Here is a 19,888-nt window from a genome sequence, read left to right as displayed (position 1 = left end):
AGATTAAAGCAACATCAAACCAAAATCAACGTTATGAACTACAGAAATATAATAATATACTGCTGAAATAAAAGGGGTAAAATTTTACACATTAAGATAAAGCAAGCCCCTTTAGAAAACATGAGAACAAAGGGTCCCAAGCAGGGATAATAACAAATCAAACTGCTCTCAAAATTGGAAAGATTATCATAATGGTGCATCTGAGTGAAAAATCCTAAACGGGTTTTTCCTTGATCTGTGACATGCGATATTCTTTAGCAGCCTTCTTTGTGTGCAGGTCTGGCTTTAGGTGTGCGATCTGAAGCACATCTTCCGTCAGTGGATCAGTGCTTCCATGCCTAAAATTATAATGAAAGTCAAAAATATAAAATTAAAACATACATTTTCCCCACACAATAGCCCAAAGAGGTACTTCAATATAAGATTTGTCTAATGTAGATCTGTCAAACTGGTAAATTCTAGTAAATTCTTCAGTTTAAATCATGGGAGAAAAAAATATTCCAGAATAATCTGTTTTATATTTAAAGATATTGTTATAGTTAGCATTTTATTTGAAGATAACTTACTGCTTCACATGATCCTCAATAGCACTGCGCTCATACACCATCCCATCCGTGGTTTTCACTGGATCAACAAACAACTTGTGTGACAGAGGACAAGTTAAAGTAGGAGGAGTGACGTTTTTCTGCAACTCTGGACCTACATATCTCTAGGAAAGAAAGAAAGAAAGTTCAGAATATACTTGCTCTTTACATAGGAAAAATGAGACAGACACGTAGATGATCTAAATCCTAGTAGTAAGAAGGCTTTTTCGTAACTTCATAGAATTGCCGTTTTGAAATTACCTTTTCCAAGTCCTCCAGAGAGGAACTGGCATACATCTTTGTGCTTTTCTTGGCTTCTTCCTCATATTTGTGTCTGTTGCTCTGGAATTCTTCTGCCAAGATGCTTCACAAATAGAATAATGACTTTTTAACTAGTTTATGACAAATCAAAATAGCTGCTGCTTTAAAATCTCTGTAACCCTGTTAAAGCATATATATATATTCACCTGTCAAGTGGATCATCTGGTTCAGGAGCGATCAGGAGCCCAAATATGGCATCCAGGATCTCTCTCATGGTAATGTGGGCCGAGTAATTTCGATCAAATACGTTGTGACAGATTCTTCCCACATTGTTCACATTGCAATGGTAAACCTTTATAAAGGACTGAAGTTAAGGGACTGTAATAAAACTGAAGTGTTTTTAAACTGGATGAATGTCTCCGTCACCCATCTGTATCTGCTGAAAGAAGACTCGTATGGATGTCCCAAACGTGACGACAGCGGTGGGAAAAGGATACAGGGGTGACGAATCTCACAAGAGGAGGTTTGACGGGGTATTCAGGACCAAACTCACAATACAGCTCAAACACTCCATCTTCATACGGCGTGTCAGGTGGACCTCTCATGAGGATCTTCCAAAACGCTGAAGAAGAGAAAAACTGGATTATTTAAACAATTATTTAATTCACGCAAGCCGTTATTATAAGTTCATACACTATTATTAATATTAAACAGCATCAGTTTCTTACTGAAGTCCGCCTCAGAGGGCAGCACTGTGCAGAAAGGGTGAGGGTCGCAGTGGAGATTCTTGAGCTCTTCCAAAATCCTCCTGTCCTTCTCCAGAAAGATCCCCGTCTTGGATTCCATGATCCTCTTCTTCAAAGCACTGCAATTAGATTTGGACACTTAATGTACAGTACATTGATTTATCAGTCTTAAATTAGAAATAAGTTCAAATGAAACATTTCGAAAGAAATTATTAAAGAAAATTTAAATTCTTTAGTCAAATAAACTGAATGTTCATCATGAGGTACAGCTGAAAATGTAAGCTAAATTCTCCAAAATACAGTGAAATTACAGTGAATCATCTGAATTAACCGTTAGCTCTTACTTCTTCGTCAGTGTCACTTTGTTGTGTATCTGTGGAGGTAATTTGACCTCTGGTTTGACATCATAACCACACGTCCTGAAGATGTTCAGGTCATTCTGTCAAACACATCAATAAAAACAACTGGTGACAAAGCTTTTTTGCATCATGTTTCAGTCTGTTGTCATTCTTTTCATTAATTTTAGCAAACGACATTCATAATCTGTATGACTGAAATATAATAATAAGGTAAATGCTGTACCACGGTGTTAATGGATGATACATCGAAGTGTTTCTTTTCCTTCCTCAGCTCCATTGACAAGACTGTTTCCATCTCAAAGAGTTGCAAAGCTTCTTTGCTCGTTTCAGGCTTAAAACAGCAACCACCTCAACACAGCAACACAATCAGCCAATCAAAACAATATTAAGCACAGTTGTGTATATATATGTATATATGTGTGTTACCTGTAACATTGCTGATCCCGTGCAGCTCAGTGTTGTGTACTGCTCCAATCAGCACAGCGTCAACAACGATTTTTGAAGACATCAACTTCTTTGCAATGTCAACCGGCAAACACATCGATCTGGATTTCATAAGAATAGGATGTTATTTTAAATATTACACTCGTTAAATTACTCTTGAATGCTCTTCAAGATGTACATCTTATTCAGATAAATGTTGCTCATAGTATATATACTGCAGTGTGATTTGATTTAAACGTTCCCTCATGAGGTTCTCCATATGGCTAGAGTAAGATGATCGGCAATACTTTACAATACATTATTAATGAATAACTAAATGAGTAACGCACTATTAACACTCTAGTAACTACTATTGACTAACAATAAACTCTGATGAATGAATTAGTAAGTAATAGGCCTCAGTTGAATGTGGGAGTTCACTATTAGCTAATCAATAACTAATTAATTATACATTATTCACATTAATTATGAATCTGTATATATAGTCCTCTGAGAGGTACGTAAAAAATAGTAGTTATTTATTAGATAATAGTGAACCTCATTCCTCTGAGCGCTAATACTGACTAATTCATTAACCAGAGTTTCTTGTTAGTTAATAATAGAGTGTTAATTGTATATTACTCATTTGTTACTGTTTAGTTATTCATTATATGTAGGGCCCTATCAAATTTTTTTTTTACATTTTATTTGTTTAAATTTTTAATGGTTAAATTAAATTTTAGTAATCAAAAAGCATGTCTGCTTCATTGAAATAATGAAACTTATACAGTTTAACAACAATTTATTACAATTATTTATTGAAAGACAATTTATTAAAAGTTGACAAATTATATTTTTAGGGCCCCATTTTTTCTCAAATTCCATTTTATTTTTACTAAATTCTGTTTTAAGTTGTCTGAATTCCATTTTAATGGTTAAATAAAATTGTAGTAATCAAAAAGCATGTCTGATCAATTGAAATAGTGAAACTTATACAGTTTAACAACAATTTATTACAATTATTTATTGAAAGACAATTTATTAAAAGTTGACAAAAATTATATTTTTAGGGCCCCATTTTTTCTCAAATTCCATTTTATTTTTTACTAAATTCTGTTTTAAGTTGTCTGAATTCCATTTTAATGGTTAAATTAAATTTTAGTAATCAAAAAGCATGTCGGCTTAATTGAAATAATGAAACTTATACAGTTTAACAACAATTTATTACAATTATTTATTGAAAGACAATTTATTAAAAGTTGACAGAAATTATATTTTTAGGGCCCCATTTTTTCTCAAATTCCATTTTATTTTTTACTAAATTCTGTTTTAAGTTGTCTGGATTCCATTTTAATGCTTTAAATTTTAATAATCAAAAAGAATGTAATTTTCTAATTACTTGAATAAAAATATTTAAAGAATATATATTTTAAAAAACTATATATAAAAAATATATTTATTAATGTAAACATTTCTATGAAATTGTGTTTTCGTGTGTATTTTTCTGGCAATCAAGTTAAGCATAAACATTAATTTATCTTTTAATCAAGTAAAAAAAAAAATGTAAAAGTGCTGCACAACCAGATTTACAAGAGAAATAAAAATTCCATTTTCATATTTAAACAGTCTTTTTGCGGTTAAATATTTCACAGAAACTAGTCTATATGGTAATTTAATTTAACTTTACTGACCTCCTTTTATTATTATTAATACAAACAATTTGACAAATTCCGTGACATTCCGCATTATACAGTAAATTCCATTTTTATGACAGGATTCCGAGATTTCATCCATGTTTTCTGCATGACAGAAATCATAGGATCCTAGTTATGATGGAACAATATCTAAAGACGATGAAGTATATACATTTTATAACTTTTATAAATTTTGAAAACGCACCCGCAGTCATTTCCATCCGTCAGGCATAGAATGCGACATCTGCAGTCTGGAAATCTCTTTCTGATCTGGTTCAGTTCTTTGCATCCGCGATTTAAAGCGTCATACAGCAGAGTGGCTCCAGACGGCTGAAGAGCGTGAACATGCTCCTGAAACACAAGAGAAGTCAGATGTATGAACCACACCTCGTCCGAATATCACACCAGTGTCACTTACACTTTCCTGTATTTCATTCTAATTGAGTGTATTGTTATGATATACAATTTTTGTACAAAATGCTTCAGTTGTTATAACATATGGGCGTTGAGCATTTCAAATATATTTACATAATGATAAAAAACACTTTCCCTTACCTTAAAGGTTTCCACAGTTTCTGTGAATGTATGAAGAGTTTTGACCACAGAGTCAAATTTCACGAGGCAGATCACTTGCTCAAAATTATAAGCCATGCATCGGTTGGCAAAGCTGTCGAATATTTCTTTGACGGCTTCAATTCGCTTCATTTTGCAGTCTTTGTCGAAACACTCCTCGCCCATGGAGGAACTTGAGTCTAGAAGCACCTTTAAAAATGAAACGCCACACAGATTACACGATGAATCCTCCTTATGTCTGACATATTCATGTACGATAGTACACGCACCACAATAGCTTCTTTTGGCGTCTTGGTGACTTTGAAAGTCAGATCTTCTCTGACGTCTCTCAGTCTAGAGAGACATATATAATCATGAATATTTGTAAAATCTCCCTTGATAAAATGATGAATGAAGAAGAATACGCACTTGTTGGCCAGCTCATCGATGTTCACAGTGATGTGTTTTCCAGAAAGAGGTTCGAAAACAACAATGCTCTGAGGAGTCCCTTTATCTTTATAGCTGTACATGCCAAATCTGTCTGTAACAGTGAAACACTAGTTAATATTAATATCATTAGAGTGTGGAATAAAGCGAGCATGATCGGTTACCAGGACTGAGGAGGATCAAGCGTGGGGCGCTCACTCCGAAAGCCTTCAGCTGTAGAGGGGGAGTTACCACCAAATGAGAATAATCCTCCACTTTCTTGTTCATTTGGGCAAACGTTTCCTCTGGATTGATGTTAAAACTGATGTAAAGAGCAGGATAAGCATTACGGACAATGAGAATGATCTATAATCACAGAATATAAGCCTGTTCTCTAAAATAGCAGTTGGTCAATTTAAGGCAATATTATTTAAAGCCCTGATTTGAGAGACAGGAATGACGTGTTCTGGTAGTTTTAGTGCAGGAGGAAACGTGTCGTACCTGGATTCAGGTGTAGTGCCATCACAGTCCGTCCAGAGGGGGAAGGACTCAATAAACGGCGGGAGACTGAGCAAAATCTTTTCGACGTCAGTGGCTTTTTTCAGCGATGTCTCGTTCAGGTTCAGTTCACTGCAGTTTGGAATCCGACCACCCTCTGAAAATGATTATACACAAGTGTTGTCTCTATTTTCTGCGTTTCCATGTTTGTCAACAGGTCATGCATCATGCCAGAAGTTACTCTTTTGGCATAAGTTGATTTGCGATGTTGTAAAAGCATGCACAATATAAACACTGATGGTAAATATTTTAACACAGTGGGAGGATGAACTAAAGAAGTGGCCTGACATATCTTATGAGGACATTTTCCAGTATTTCCTGTTGTCGCTCAGGGACGTTCGTTTAACATCGTTTAGATCAGAGGGTTTCCCACATCCGCGGTCAGCTCTGATCACGTGGATTATGGTCAAAATGCATATTTCGCAGGTATTTTTTACACTTAAACCAGCTATTATTGCACCTCCTAACTGGGCAAAGGACGCCAGTCCTTCTGTAGTCCAAATTAAAAGTTAGCTAGCTAGTCAAAACTACACAGTTGTCGCAAAACTACAGATTCACAATCCTTTGATTAGCAGAAGTGACTTACTGGAAATCTAACACATTATATTTTTTAAAAATGGTGGCGCCCACTCTTGTGAGAAAAATAAGGTGAATTAAGATTTAAATATGGATATTTTTCTTACAAAAACCAATCGCTTCACTTCAGAATGCCTTCATTAACATCATATGGATTACTTTTATGGTGGATGGATGCACTTTTTTGGCTTTCAAAATCTTGTCCCCATTATAAAGCTTGGAAAAGCCAGGATATTTTTGATATAACTCCTATTGTGTTTGGTTGAAAGAAGAAATTCATACACACTTAGGATGGCTTGAGGGTAAACAAAAGTTAACCATGGTTTTCTTGTATGTTTCTCGTACTGTATATGTTAACTATATAACCACAACAAAACCATAGTTAAACTGGTTTTTGACCAAAATTTCTTTATGATGGCACTATTTTATGGTTTTTGAGCATAATGATGACTTTGTAGATATTTGATTCATTTTATGGGTATTGTAATGGCCAATTCAACAAAAAAAAAAAAAACGAAACCTATTAAATACAGTAAAATACAGACATTTTTGATATTTTTGCTATATTTTACTAGTGTGTGCAGGAGACTATAGTTGATTTATGCAAAATAAAGTAAACTGTGACATGTTATATCAAACAATTCTTCATACAGTGGACTACCAGTAAAATTGATACGAATTTTGGAACCAAAATTTATTCAGACACTTTGACCTGACCATGTTTTGTTTAAGTGTTTTCTGACAGTTTAACTCTGAAATCTTGTCATATTTTATTACCTTTTTTAAACTATAGTGAATAAACTGTATTAATGAAAATGTTCAAGGTGTCTGAATACATTTTGGTTGTATACCAAACAGTATAAACAATCAGATTTGCCTCCAAAGCATGACTTAATTTCATAATGACACATGCAACAAATCTCAACAAACATGAGATGAAGTGAGTCAAACAGAATCAGATGAAAAGACTTTTACCTCTAATCACATCCAGCACATCCATTCTCTCAAAGACTTCCGGCACGCCTGGTACACGCACCGGCTCACAAAAACGCTGATTTGTTGACGGCGCCTTCATGGAAATTTCAGTATAGTTTTCATGCTCTGTGCTCATATCCTGCAGGGAGAAATACTGAGTTTGTTGACTGGTATGAATTAAACAACAATCGATTGGGTGAATATATGTAAGACACTAAAATTTGTCATTGTTGGTGTAAACTTGAAATGCTTCATTTTGTGTTGCATGACCTTTTAACCCCAACCGTAAAACTTGTCAAAACACCTCAATGCAGTTATACCTTTGCTTGAGACATGAGGTAGGCCCAGCAGACTGGGGCATACTCAAACACATCCATGTCCTCAATTATCCTGTCATCGGATCTCTGTGTATGGCTGGGTAACAGCTCCCGGAAGAGATGGTAAAGTCCTTCTACTAGAGCAATCTGCAAGTATAGGCAAAACAACAAATTTAGACATTATATTAACAGAAAAAATATATATGTTAAATTTTTGATGAAAAATTATATACCTTCTGGACCCGTGTACCAGTCACGTTTTGGCACATAACCTGAAACAAGATCTGGGCTAAGGCATTGCATCCGCTGATTTTGCGAATGTAAGCAATCACTTCCTTGAACTCATCTCCTCCATCTTCAATTCTCTAGATGTTGAGAATTAGTGAAAGCATAGCATTAGATTTCCATTTGAGCAGAAACAATAGCCTATTCATGATAGATAAGTAGGCCTAACTATTGTAGGCTAATATGGTTTAATGAATGTTATCGGTTTATGAACCGTGTATCAGGTTAGTATATTATAGAGGAGAGTTTGATGTGCTATGAATGCCAGAAGTATGGTGGCTGAGAGAGCTCAATGCTCTGCAGCTTAAGAAAACACACAAAAAGCAAATTAAGAAAACATATTCAATCAGTTTGACAACATATGTCAAAAATACACACAACCAAAAGTTTTCAGCAAAAAGTTTTTTTTTGTTTTTTTTAATCAATCAGGGTTCAGGATGTGAAATTTTGAACTAAAAGTTTGTTTTATATTTTGGTTGCAGTTGTGAGTTAATAAATATTTAACTGGTTGTGTAAAATAGGCTCAAAATATCGAAATCGAATCGTATCATATCACAAAACTTTTTGAGGTATCGGAAAATATCGAATCGCTGGCTATGAGAATCGATATTGTATCAAATCGTGATGAACTGAACGATTTACACCCCTAAACGCAACCAAATACAGAAAGATATGTTGTTTCTGAATATCAAAAGAGTGCTAACTGTTCACGAATATAAGGGGATGAAGCAAAGGTTTTCAGCAGGTCGCTGCGCAGCGGAGGTTATGCTGTACATGTAAGGGGTAAATTTTGATTAAAGAGCATGGAGATATCCAAGTATTGGGTTACTTTTCTGCAATATACTTGGTGAAAAACTTAGATATGTTGTGTTTTATGTGTTTCTCTCTCTCCCTGTCTGATGTTTTCAAAGCTAATCTACAAATGTTGTGAGAATCAACTTGGGAATAACGAGTCTTTCTGCAGTCAAGGTCAGTCAGGCTGGGAAGAAGCTGAGGGAGTTCGATAAGATGTTTCAAATGAAAAATATTTACACATGACAGGTGGGGACAACTAGTATGAAATGCCCATGACTATTATGGGATGTTAGAGACCATTATGGGATGTCGATGTAACCAGAAAATGTACTTATATGATGAAAGGAAGTAGGAGGCCAGAAACCCCAAATTACAGAAACCTGCTGCAAATACTCAACACAACCAAATCCAGAAACACATGTGCCGTCAAACTGATGATGTTTTCTTAATTTTTGTATTTGCATGTTTTTTTTTTTTCATTTGCAACATGTTGAGCTCTCCCAGCCACCATACACAAGTGGTAATCATCATCAAAAGACGCTTGACTTCATCCACTCTTTTCAAAATCCTATTGAAATGCTTTGAAATGCAGAGAATTATTTATTTTGTTGTGTCAAGCAAACATTTTGAATGTGATCATCGTTTTAATATTGAAAAAACGTAGAGATTAATCACTTACGATGACATTCAAGACCGAGAAAAAGGCACTGAGGCCCTTCTCTGTTTGTTTCACGGATGGTGTGATATCACTTTGGCAGAATTTATTCATCTCCGGAACTTCACCATGAAGTGAAGACAAAGAGAACTGTAGCACCGTGTCCTCACGGATTCCCAGATTATACAGTATTTCACCGACATTCCAGTCATGGTCCCTATAAAAGAGACAAACAATAAGTGTTGATTACATTTAGTAAGATTTAAACACAGATATTGCATTTAGAGTATTTCATATTAAACTGAAGGAAATTACTTAAGGTGAAGCACATGTGAAGGTATTCCACTCTCAAGTGACAGCCGTCCTCTCAAGTCAGTCAATGTGTCACAGTCCAAGTTCACACGGATGTCAAACCTGCCCTGTTTAAGAAAATAATTATATATGTGTGTGTTGTCCATACCTACATTCATATACACATGCAATCAGAATTATTGCATACATTTTGCCCATGCATGTGCTGAAGTGGAGTAGAAAATAAGAGCTTTTGTATATGGCTGGCTAGAGCCAATTATTTTAGCCTTTTTTTTTACCTTTAGCATCACATGACAGAAGACAGTGTTTGGGCCTTCGTTTCTTATGCAGTCTTGCTGCTGGGAGTCTGTGGCGGTTCCTCTTAAATTTTCTTTTGGTGTAAATATGGCATACAGTTCACTGCCGTTGTCAATGTGCCTGTCTTTCAGAGACCCTGTGAGAACGGACAGAAATGCAAAGACAATTTCAGTTTCTTTAAATGGAGAAAATCAGAGCTGTGTGAACATCCTGAAGAGAGATATCAATGACTAATCAATGACTTGGATTACTACATAAAGTATACTTTAAAATACTCTTGAAGTTTACTTAAGTATATTCAAATGAACTTGAAGTATTATATTTTGTAGGGTTGGCTCGCCACTTCTGATCAGATTACCAAAAGTCTGTTTTAATTCCAGGTGCAACTAATGTACCATTTCAAAACTACGTGGGACTAAAGTGGCCCACTTTTTAGTATACTTTAAGTGTAACAGTAGTAAACTTTGAGTACACAACTTAAGTTTTTTGTTTGTCCTGCAACTGTACTTATAGTTATAGTGAGAGTTTATTAGTCAAATGCTTGTAGCACATTTATGAAAGTACACTTTGAAGTATACGCTCAGTAAACTGCTAGTTTAGTCGTTTTATACTGTAACTAACTATACTTGTAAGTTTTAAATTAAATCTAATACAAAAAATATTTATTATTGGCATGTTTTTAAAGAAATTATCCAAGATATTAGAACAAAGCTGATAGATATAAGCTGGCTAACAGGCTAGTAGTATGGTAAGCTTGTAAAATAAAAAGATACATAATTAATTTAACAATTTATAGCTTATATGCTTATTAACCAATATAAACAAATTTAGGGCAGTTATGGTCAAATTTACAGATGACGTACAGTATATTATTAAGAGGAATGAAGAAACTAGCAATCTCAAATGTAATCATATGCATATGTAAAATCACATGATGAATCATTTGTTTTGAATCAGTGGTTTAGAGCGCCAAAGTCATGTGATTTCAGCAAACGTCATAAATGTTTCAAAATTTCAATAGATCACATGACTTCGGCAGTTTGATACTCGTTCCAAACCACAGATTCGAAACAAGATTCCAAAAGTCGTTATTTTGTTTTTTTTGATGTTCCAAAAATATTCTCGTGGCTTTATAATATTAATATTGAACCACTGTACTCACATGAACTGATTTAAATATGTTTTTAGTACATTAATGGATCTTGAGAGAGGAAATGTCATTGCTCAGGCCTCACTGAGCCATCGGATTTCATCAAAAATATCTTAATTTGTGTTCTGAAGATGAATGAAGGTCTTACGGGTGTGGAACGACATGAGTAATTAATGACATTATTTTCATTTTTGGGTGAACTAACCCTTTAAGCATTTTTGGTATTAACGATTCTTTAATTAATTGATTGATAAATAGAATTAATAGAATTAATAGAAATTCACTATTAATGAAAACTGACATCCATAATTCTAAATGTTATCATTTAAATCATGTGATTGTGACAAATATGAAGAATTAAAATCAATCAAATTGGTAAAGTACAGAAAGTTTCTTATTTCAGTGCATATGATGTTACAGCGGCAGATTATTAATGTATGAAAGTCTGAATAAACACGAACATGTGTTGAAGAATGGGTCATCTGACAAAGGCATTCCCTCGGCGGTGAACAGACACACAGTCATGTCGTCACCGATGTTCTCGCTAATGCCAATCCTCAGAAGAAGATCCTCCACCGTGTTTTGAAACGGGTCCATATCTGTGCAAAAACACACTTTTAGGATATCACACAAAAAGCTCATAATTGTCTTTCAAGTTTCAGGGACTTACCACGTATTTCTTTGCACCCTTGGCACTTTGGAAAGGAGTAATAGAGGGAATACGCCTGCAGTGATTTCCTCAACGGTTCCTCATGGGCAGGAGCTGAACCAAGCCTCTGAATCTCCTCTATCATGTTTCTGAATTCGTTCTTCTGAACTTGATCAAACTCTTGGGAGACACCAAGCAGAGGACGTAATTTAATCATTAAAAAGGCATATAATAACTTTATTAATAAAAACATTTGCATTTTTCTGCTCGTAAATATTACCCATGTTGTCCAAGTCCTCATCAGTTACACCGTCAATGAAATCCCGTACGTCCTCAATCCCGCGTTCAACAAACTGCTCATAAAACTTCTCCAGTTTGTAGTTTGTTAAAAGAGCGAGTACTTCATCCATCTGAAAAACACATTGAGATTATATGAGTGAATTTTATTTACCGACAGAAAATATCAAATTGTCTCATATTTTAAATGTTTAATCATGTCTGGTAAATTTTGGGAGTCTAAAAAAGATAAATAAACATTTAATAATTCTCACATATTTCTAACTATAGAAAACTATACTGTCAGTACAACATCACTGTGCAAAAATATATGTGCTAATTAAAAATATATATGGTAACAATATTGCACGTGATATTTTTGAGTAGTTTTTAAGATTTATTTAATGAAACCTACCTGAATATATCATGTGAAACCTAAAAGTTTTCAACACAGTGAATTTAATATTTTTAGTGAAATGTACTTTTTTCTCCTAAATGCGTGTTATTTTGAGTGAATGTAAATGACCCATTTGTGTTTCAATGCTAATATGGATTTCTCTGCGTTGCAGCATTTATTAAAACACGTTTATGTCATACTATACTAGCAGAATATGCCAAAGGTGAGGGTCAGAAAGACAGACAGAGGTCTGATTCAGCCAGATGTGTATGAGAGGGCGTTTCTGGACACATCTGTTGCTGATTTCTGTATGTCACCATTTATTCACTCAATCTGTTTACATTTACCATACTCACATTTAGGTTTTAGCCATACCTTAGCTTTTCCACATCCACCTATGAATTTGCAGTGTTTCTATTCAGATGTTTTTATGCATATTTTGAATTTATGCATAAAACAGCTGGATTGGAAACATGACTACTGCTACATTATTGAGAATTCATATTATGCTAATTTAATTTAATTTTCATATTGTTCATACTGTTGAAAAAATGTTTTATAAAATAAACTGACATTACCAAAAAATATATATTTTAAACAATTCAAGTTTGTACTGTGGGGTTACTTTTACAAACATTTGATGAAACTGAAATTCTCAATTTAAAATGAAAATGTAATTTAATATTTTTTTTGCAAAGATAAAGGACAAAATATATATTTACAAGATCATAGTCAGGTATATTTAATAAAAACAAGACTAACACAAAACAATTACAAAGCTTGTATTGTTCTGTTACTTTTGACCCACCTGACGAAAGTCGAAAGTAACAATGTGCAATTTATGTTCAAAGTGAAATTATACTGAAGCTGTAACCACCTCCCAGACAGCAACATAGTGTGGCCCAGATCCAGCCCACATCTGGTGCATGTAGATTACAAGCGGATCTGGCCCGACACTATGTTGCTGTCAGGGCTGGTATTGATAAACCACACTTGTGAGTTATTGACCACAGCAAAATATATCGCTGTCTAAAATTTTAAATTTTAAAATTAAATGTTTATGAAAAATGGTACTTTCATCCCTGCTCTCACCTATATTTAATAGTTATGTATACTATACTTTATTTGAAATGTTAGAAAAACCTGTTTGTGACCTCAAAATATAATTAATTCTTATAATTAATTAAAAAAACAAATACTGCCACATTGATGCTCAAGAAGGTGTTCAAATAACATAGTGTTTCATTTTAGAACATAAAGAAAGTGTAATCCTAAAGTGCTTTTCAAGAGTCATATTTCTGTAAAGGCTAGAAAAAAAAAATGGACATTTCTGTATAAGTGTTCACCAGGATTTAAATAAAACTTTGCGATTTTTCGTCGAAATCATAAAGGCGATTAAACACGATTTCTGGCTGCATGGCTGCATCTTTGATAAGTTTGTGAGGAACACTGTAGTCCAACCTTTAGTGTAATCGTTTGTTTTATTCGTGTTTTCTCACCCAGCAAACACAATAACGTTGTAAAAACGTTTTTTTCACGTTGTGAAAAGGTCGTGATAACGTTTTAATCGGACGTATTTAATACAACAGATGTCGGGTTTTTTTTACGTTATAAATACGTTTTTTCACAACATTGCAGAAAAGTCTTTATAACGTTTTTATCACGTCTGAATGTCTCCTTGCAACGTTTTAAAAACGTACTTGACACGTCCAAACTGGTACTTCATATGCTGCCATCAAAATGTTTTTTTTAGTGTTATCTTTCCAGATAAAATGACTAAAACCATATAAAACAAATATATAAAACATAAATGTATAGTAAGATAAATACATTAAGTGGTGTATTTTATATTTCTTTATAATTCATCATAAGCTATTATGTCAGTTTACAACATTTCTGTAAATCTGAATATTCAGCAGAACTTTTTTTACATTGCACTACCTTACCTGTAGAGCAGACCTCTGGTTGTTGTCCATTGTATAAGCCTACATTAACATATATGTAGGCCTAATAATTTATACTACACACAAATTTTGTCACTCATATTTATTCACAAAATGTAAAAAAAGTAACATGATATGGAAAAAAAGGTAAATATGTAAATAAATAAAACACATGAAAATTATGCAATGACTGGCGAATTTAAATATGGGGTCATTAACAAATTCCAAGAAATTTCAGAGGACAGATGTTTTTACAGAAGAAAAAAACATTTAATTTGTAAATTGTAAAGTATTTCATTTTAAATAGATACAAATTATTTTATTGCGATTATAATAATTATATTTTAATCACTTGTTTGCAGTAAAACTAATGCTTATATTTTAAGGATTTTTTTCAACACAAATTACAGATATATAGGCATCGGAACTTAAATAATATATATTAAATAAGAAGTTTATTGTTCAATAAATACCTGATTTTGAGAAACTATGTTAGCGATTTCTCGATTTTTCAGCGCTTTCATTGCAGGTTACATTGTTATGCCAGTAGGTGGCAGCTAGGAGCTGTCTTAATGACATAGTAAACCCAAAAATGAAAATTATGTCAATATTATTACTCACCCTTGTGCTGTTCTACAATATTAAGACCCAATACTAATATTAGTAGGCCCGCTGTACTGTTTTAAACGTTTTAGTACCTCTCTGGGCACTGAAAGTGTAAATTAAAGGATTAGTTCACTTTCTGAATGACAATGTCCTGATAATTTAGTCACCCCATGTCATCCAAGATGTTCATGTCTTTCATTCTTCAGTCGAAAAGAAATGAAGGTTTTTGATGAAAACATTCCAGGATTATTCTCCTTATAGTGGTCTTCAATGGATCCCAGATGGTTGAAAGTCAAAATTACAGTTTCAGTGCAGCTTAAAAGGGCTTTAAATGATACCAGACAAGGAATAAGAATCTTATCTAGTGAAACGATCAGTCGTTTTCGAAAAAAAAAAAAAAAAAACTGTATATGATTTATAAACACAAATGATCGCCTTGCGAGTGCTCCTGTGTTGTGTATGCTTCAAAAAGCTTACGCTGTATGTCCTACGCCTTCCCTATTCAACTTACGGAACGAACCCGGCACCAGTTCAGTTTTTTTCCGTACGTAGAATAGGGAAGGCATTGGATATACAGCATTTGAAGAATACGGAACATGAAAGCACTCGCAAGGCGATCATTTCTGTTTATAAAGCATATGCAGTTGTATTTTTAAAAAAACGGCTGATCGTTTTGCTAGATAAGACCCTTATTCCTTGTCTGGTATCACTGAAAGCCTTTTAAGTTGCACTGAAACTGTAATTTTGACCTTCAATCGTCTGGAGTCCACTGAAGTCCACTATAAGGAGAATAATCCTGGAATGTTTTCATCAAAAACCTTCATTTCTTTTTGACCAAAGAAAGAAAGACATGAACATCTTGGATGACATGGGGTGAGTAAATTATCAGGACATTGTCATTCAAAAAGTGAACTAATCCTTTAACTTGCTGGCAATGGAGGCCTCACTGAGCCATCAGATTTCAGCAAAAATATCTTAATTTGTGTTCCGAAGATCAACGAAGGTCTAACGGGTGTAGACTGACACAAGGGTGAGTAATTAATGATATTATTTTCATTTTTGGTTGAACTAACCCTTTAATTGCTGATCCAAACAGTTATAATGCCGAATTCTGTAACCCACTAAATTATGTGACCCTAGTAGGTTATAAGGTGTAGGTTATGGAAATTTATCATGGTTTTACCATGATTAAAAGCAAAAAAATATAGTCATTGTAGTAATTCCATGGTTACCACAAATGAACCATGGTTCTGCTAGAAAAACAGTTTTAACTATGGTATTTGTGTGATTATACAAATGGTAATCAATACGTCAAAAAAACAACAACAACAACAAAAAAAACAACAACAAGATTTTACTATAGTAAAACCATGGTTAATTATCAAAAGGGTAGGATTAGGGTTAGGTTTAGTCAGATTAGGTCAATGCAATGCCTATAGTCATATGATTTGGTAGGTCACAGAATTCGACACAACACCAGAAAGAAAGAATGTTATAAACATTTGTCTGCATGCACCCAATTCTGAAGCGAATAATAATATGCTAGTATACAGCAATCCATATGAGAAGTCTGGTGTTGAAGGTGGATCTGGAACTGACTTCTGTCCAGGTTGTCACAGCATCTTGTCTTCACAAACTGCCCTGAAATGCAATTCACACACCAACAATGATTGTTATTAATATAATGTGAGGCTCTTACATTCACAATGCTCAGTACTTTTTTTATTATCATCTGTCTCATTTTGAATTATGTTGGACCTTACTGTAGGTTGCTAACTCTATACCAAGTGTCCTCAATGCAGAGTTAAACAAGATGGCCATAGAGGACTCAAAAAATATTTGATGAATTTTTTGAAAACTTGATAAACTTTTGATCAAACTTTAACATGGAAGAATCTAGGAACATAAACAAGTTGTCACAGGGCCAACAAAATGTAGTATTCAATGTCAGGTTTATTAAAAAAAATAAATAAAAATAGAATAGAGGTGAAATGCAGAAATGAGAAAGAATAATATACAGAACATATATATGTGTGTATATATATGTGTATATATATATATACATATATGTGTATATATATATATATACATATATATGTATATATAGGCTATGTGTGTTTGTCTGAGTGTGTGTGTGTGTGTGTGTGTGTGTAAAAAAAAGTCTTAAGATGCCAGCATTTACATTTGTAGCTTTACTTATTTAGTATTCCTCATACAATGTCACTTAATTATGTTTGGACGCAATAAATATAAATTATTCATATATCTGACGTTCCTGAAATCACAGTGCAATTTTAATCAATATTTATTTACCATGAAATATCAAAACATGTTTGAAATAACGTTAGTTTCACCCCATTTTCACGCTCCATATAAGTGACGTCACCGATTAACAGTACACCGCATACTTTTAAGTTATATTTTCTAATCATCCATTGACAAATTGCCAGAAAATCATTTACAAAACTATCAAAACCTCTAATCTACACATAAAATGTGATTAAAAGCCCAAACTTTCATAAATAAGAGTTTAAGTCAAGTTAGTCTACCTCTTAAAGTTAGCCTAACGGTTGAGATTCTAACGATCTTTTTCCAAAGACAACAAACCTTTTCTATGAAGAAAATATTCAACAGAAGCTTGTCAATTACATGTATGAACGTGTCAAGAACAGTTGTATGTATTATTTGTGTAATTTTAGGCACTAAACTTACCTGAAAGCAGTGAAAATAACAGTGACAGACGGTCGTGCTCTTGCTTGACACTTGTCAGTTGGTTGAGTTGCCGCCTGGTTGCCGCCCCGTTTCCATGGTGACTCCAATCCGATTGCTCACGGGACTCGAAATGTTAAATGCGCACGCCAATTAAACATGTCAAAAGTTAAGCAGCTATCGTTTACATTACAGCGTTAAAACAATAGGCTACTGATGGAGTCAAGGGCGTAGATTTGGTTTCAACATTGGGGGGGTTGAGCGTTGGTATGCTGCCTGTTTTTTTTGTTTTTTTTAATTAAAAAAAAAATCTGTTTTATGTGTAGCGTTATTGGATAATTTATTTCTTCTCTATCTATCTATCATAACTTTATGGAATATAACTATTCATCAAATTCTAACATAACGGAGTGATTCTAAAAATAAATAAATTATGTTATATATTGAAACCGCCAGTAGGTGGCAGCGATTCGACGTTTTAATGAGTGAGCTACTTAAATCGTTCATTCAGCCAATTCATTCAAAAATCAGATTAATTAAGGAAGAAAACAAACACCGATTTGAATACTTTTGTCACTAAGACGCTATTGAAAAATGAAGTAACAAAATAGATGGCTGTTTTAGTAATTGGTTACAGTTACACTGATAGTTATGGCTAAATTGCAATGGATTAGCTAGCTAAAATATATGTGGAGTGTACTTAACTATTACAATGTTTTCATACCTCCTTCTCAGTACATGCTTTATTCTTTTTAACGTCCCTCTTTGAACAGAAGTTTAATATAGTCGGCTGGGCAGCGGTTCTCTTCTTTTTTGGTGCTACCCGCTCTCATTCATTCAAACAGTAGAGCGCCACTGGCGTTGTTTTGGTGAAAATGCGATGCGCATTGGTTGGGCGTTACCAATCGGTTCAATGGAGGGGGGTATTTTTTGTACTAATTTATTATGACAAACACATATTCGATTATAAACAAAATTATTGTTACAAAATAAATGAATTATACATATTTTAGTATAGATCTACTGTAATTTTCATGTTGAAATATTGGGGGGATTGTAACTGATGGATTTGAATATGGGGGGGGGGGTTAATATAATATAATATAATATAGCTTTAGAATACTTACGTTTTCTTTTTCTTTTCTTTTTTCTTTTTGACTAAAGAAAACATATGTTTTATATACCAGAAATGATCAACGTGGTAATAAAAGTAGGCTATAGGCTATTGCACAACAAATAATAAAAAAAACAGAATGTATGTGTTTTGGCCCTAGCATAGTCTTTGTTTTGACATGGTTGTATTTTGGTACTGTCATGACGTTTTTTAAACGTCGTATTCCAACGTGCAGATTACGTTATTTTAACACCTGAATAAAACGTCTCCCAAAAGTTGCAATTTGGTATAGTTTCGTTTTCGTAGTAGACAAACGTGATATTAACGTTTTTTTGGCTACTTAAAGAAAACATACCAGCTTGGTATTTTCACAACGTTTTTAAAACGTTTTATTTTGGTTACATTATTTTTTTATTTTAAAAAACGTTTTTAAAACGTTTTTAAAACGTTGTACTACAACATTACCTAATTGCAACCAAAATACAACGTTGTGAAAAGTTGTAAAAACGTTTTGTGTTTGCTGGGCAGTTTCCCCTATTAAATCCAGTCATTCAGCAGCTCTTTCGTATTTTTTCTCTTCGACAGCGATGATGCCATAGACATATACAGAGTTAAGTTGCCCCAGAAACGGATGGCAGCACGTGTTTCTCTGCAGAATAAGGTCTACAGAAACACTCAGGTTTCTGAGAAGAGCGAAAGTACTCTTACCGTTGTTTCTGTTGGAGCTGCCGTCTCTGTTCTGTGTTCTTCAGCTCTCCTCCCTGTTACTCCGCAGACAGACCCATACAGGTGAACACGCGTTTCGATGAAGCTCCTCCTTCCGAAACACTAAACGTGCTGTGATTGGTTAGCTGGCCCAGCGTGCCTTGATTGGCAGCGCTTGCGTGTTCGGGGAAATGTCCCGCCCCTTCATAACAGCGAGGAATACCCTGACCAAATAACAGCGTTGTTTCAACTGCTTTCAGTTGAAACTAGCTAAAACTGATAGCTAAAAGTCACTAGATGACATCCAGGGCTTGACATTAACTTCATTTGCTCACCAGCCACTGTGGCTAGTGGTTTTCCACAGTTACTAACCTCACTGGGCATAATTTTGCTGTCGGGAAATTACATTTTATATGATTTAAGTTGACTTTTGCATGCTAAAATTACTTGATTTTGAGTCATTTTACTTGATTAGCTAAATTTAAAATGTTCAAATGCAGACTGTCCACCCAAATCAAGACTAC

At 34.1% G+C, this 19,888-nt stretch overlaps 1 protein-coding gene across 1 annotated transcript; it reads right to left on the bottom strand.

Moving 5' to 3' along the window:
* Positions 1 to 562: 562 nt before the first annotated feature.
* Positions 563 to 19,424, bottom strand: LOC137016971 (uncharacterized). Its single transcript, XM_067380831.1, has 24 exons — positions 19,368 to 19,424; positions 11,895 to 12,024; positions 11,636 to 11,794; positions 11,427 to 11,564; positions 9,797 to 9,951; positions 9,522 to 9,625; positions 9,231 to 9,423; positions 7,705 to 7,836; positions 7,475 to 7,618; positions 7,155 to 7,293; positions 5,547 to 5,700; positions 5,231 to 5,367; positions 5,049 to 5,160; positions 4,910 to 4,973; positions 4,623 to 4,829; positions 4,273 to 4,418; positions 2,377 to 2,495; positions 2,174 to 2,298; positions 1,936 to 2,030; positions 1,574 to 1,710; positions 1,343 to 1,467; positions 1,052 to 1,197; positions 846 to 948; positions 563 to 709 (listed from the first exon to the last, which is right to left on the bottom strand). Exons 2-24 carry the CDS (start codon positions 12,022 to 12,024, stop codon positions 563 to 565), a joined length of 3,111 nt encoding a protein of 1,036 aa, XP_067236932.1. The 5' UTR covers positions 19,368 to 19,424.
* Positions 19,425 to 19,888: the final 464 nt, after the last annotated feature.

The sequence above is a fragment of the Chanodichthys erythropterus genome, chromosome 3 (assembly GCF_024489055.1).
Source record: "Chanodichthys erythropterus isolate Z2021 chromosome 3, ASM2448905v1, whole genome shotgun sequence".
In the NCBI taxonomy this organism is placed as follows: Eukaryota; Metazoa; Chordata; class Actinopteri; order Cypriniformes; family Xenocyprididae; genus Chanodichthys; species Chanodichthys erythropterus.
Note: the sequence above shows the minus strand (reverse complement) of the source record. Positions and strands in the feature narration are given on the sequence as shown.

Coding starts and splice junctions, on each gene's coding strand:
- LOC137016971 (XM_067380831.1), bottom strand. CDS start 12,024: ATGGATGAAGTACTCGCTCTTTTAACAAACTACAAACTGGAGAAGTTT. Junction 11,565..11,635: donor AGGGTGCAAAGAAATACGTG/GTAAGTCCCTGA, acceptor GTTTTTGCACAG/ATATGGACCCGTTTCAAAAC. Junction 2,496..4,272: donor ACGGATGGAAATGACTGCGG/GTGCGTTTTCAA, acceptor TATGAAATCCAG/ATCGATGTGTTTGCCGGTTG.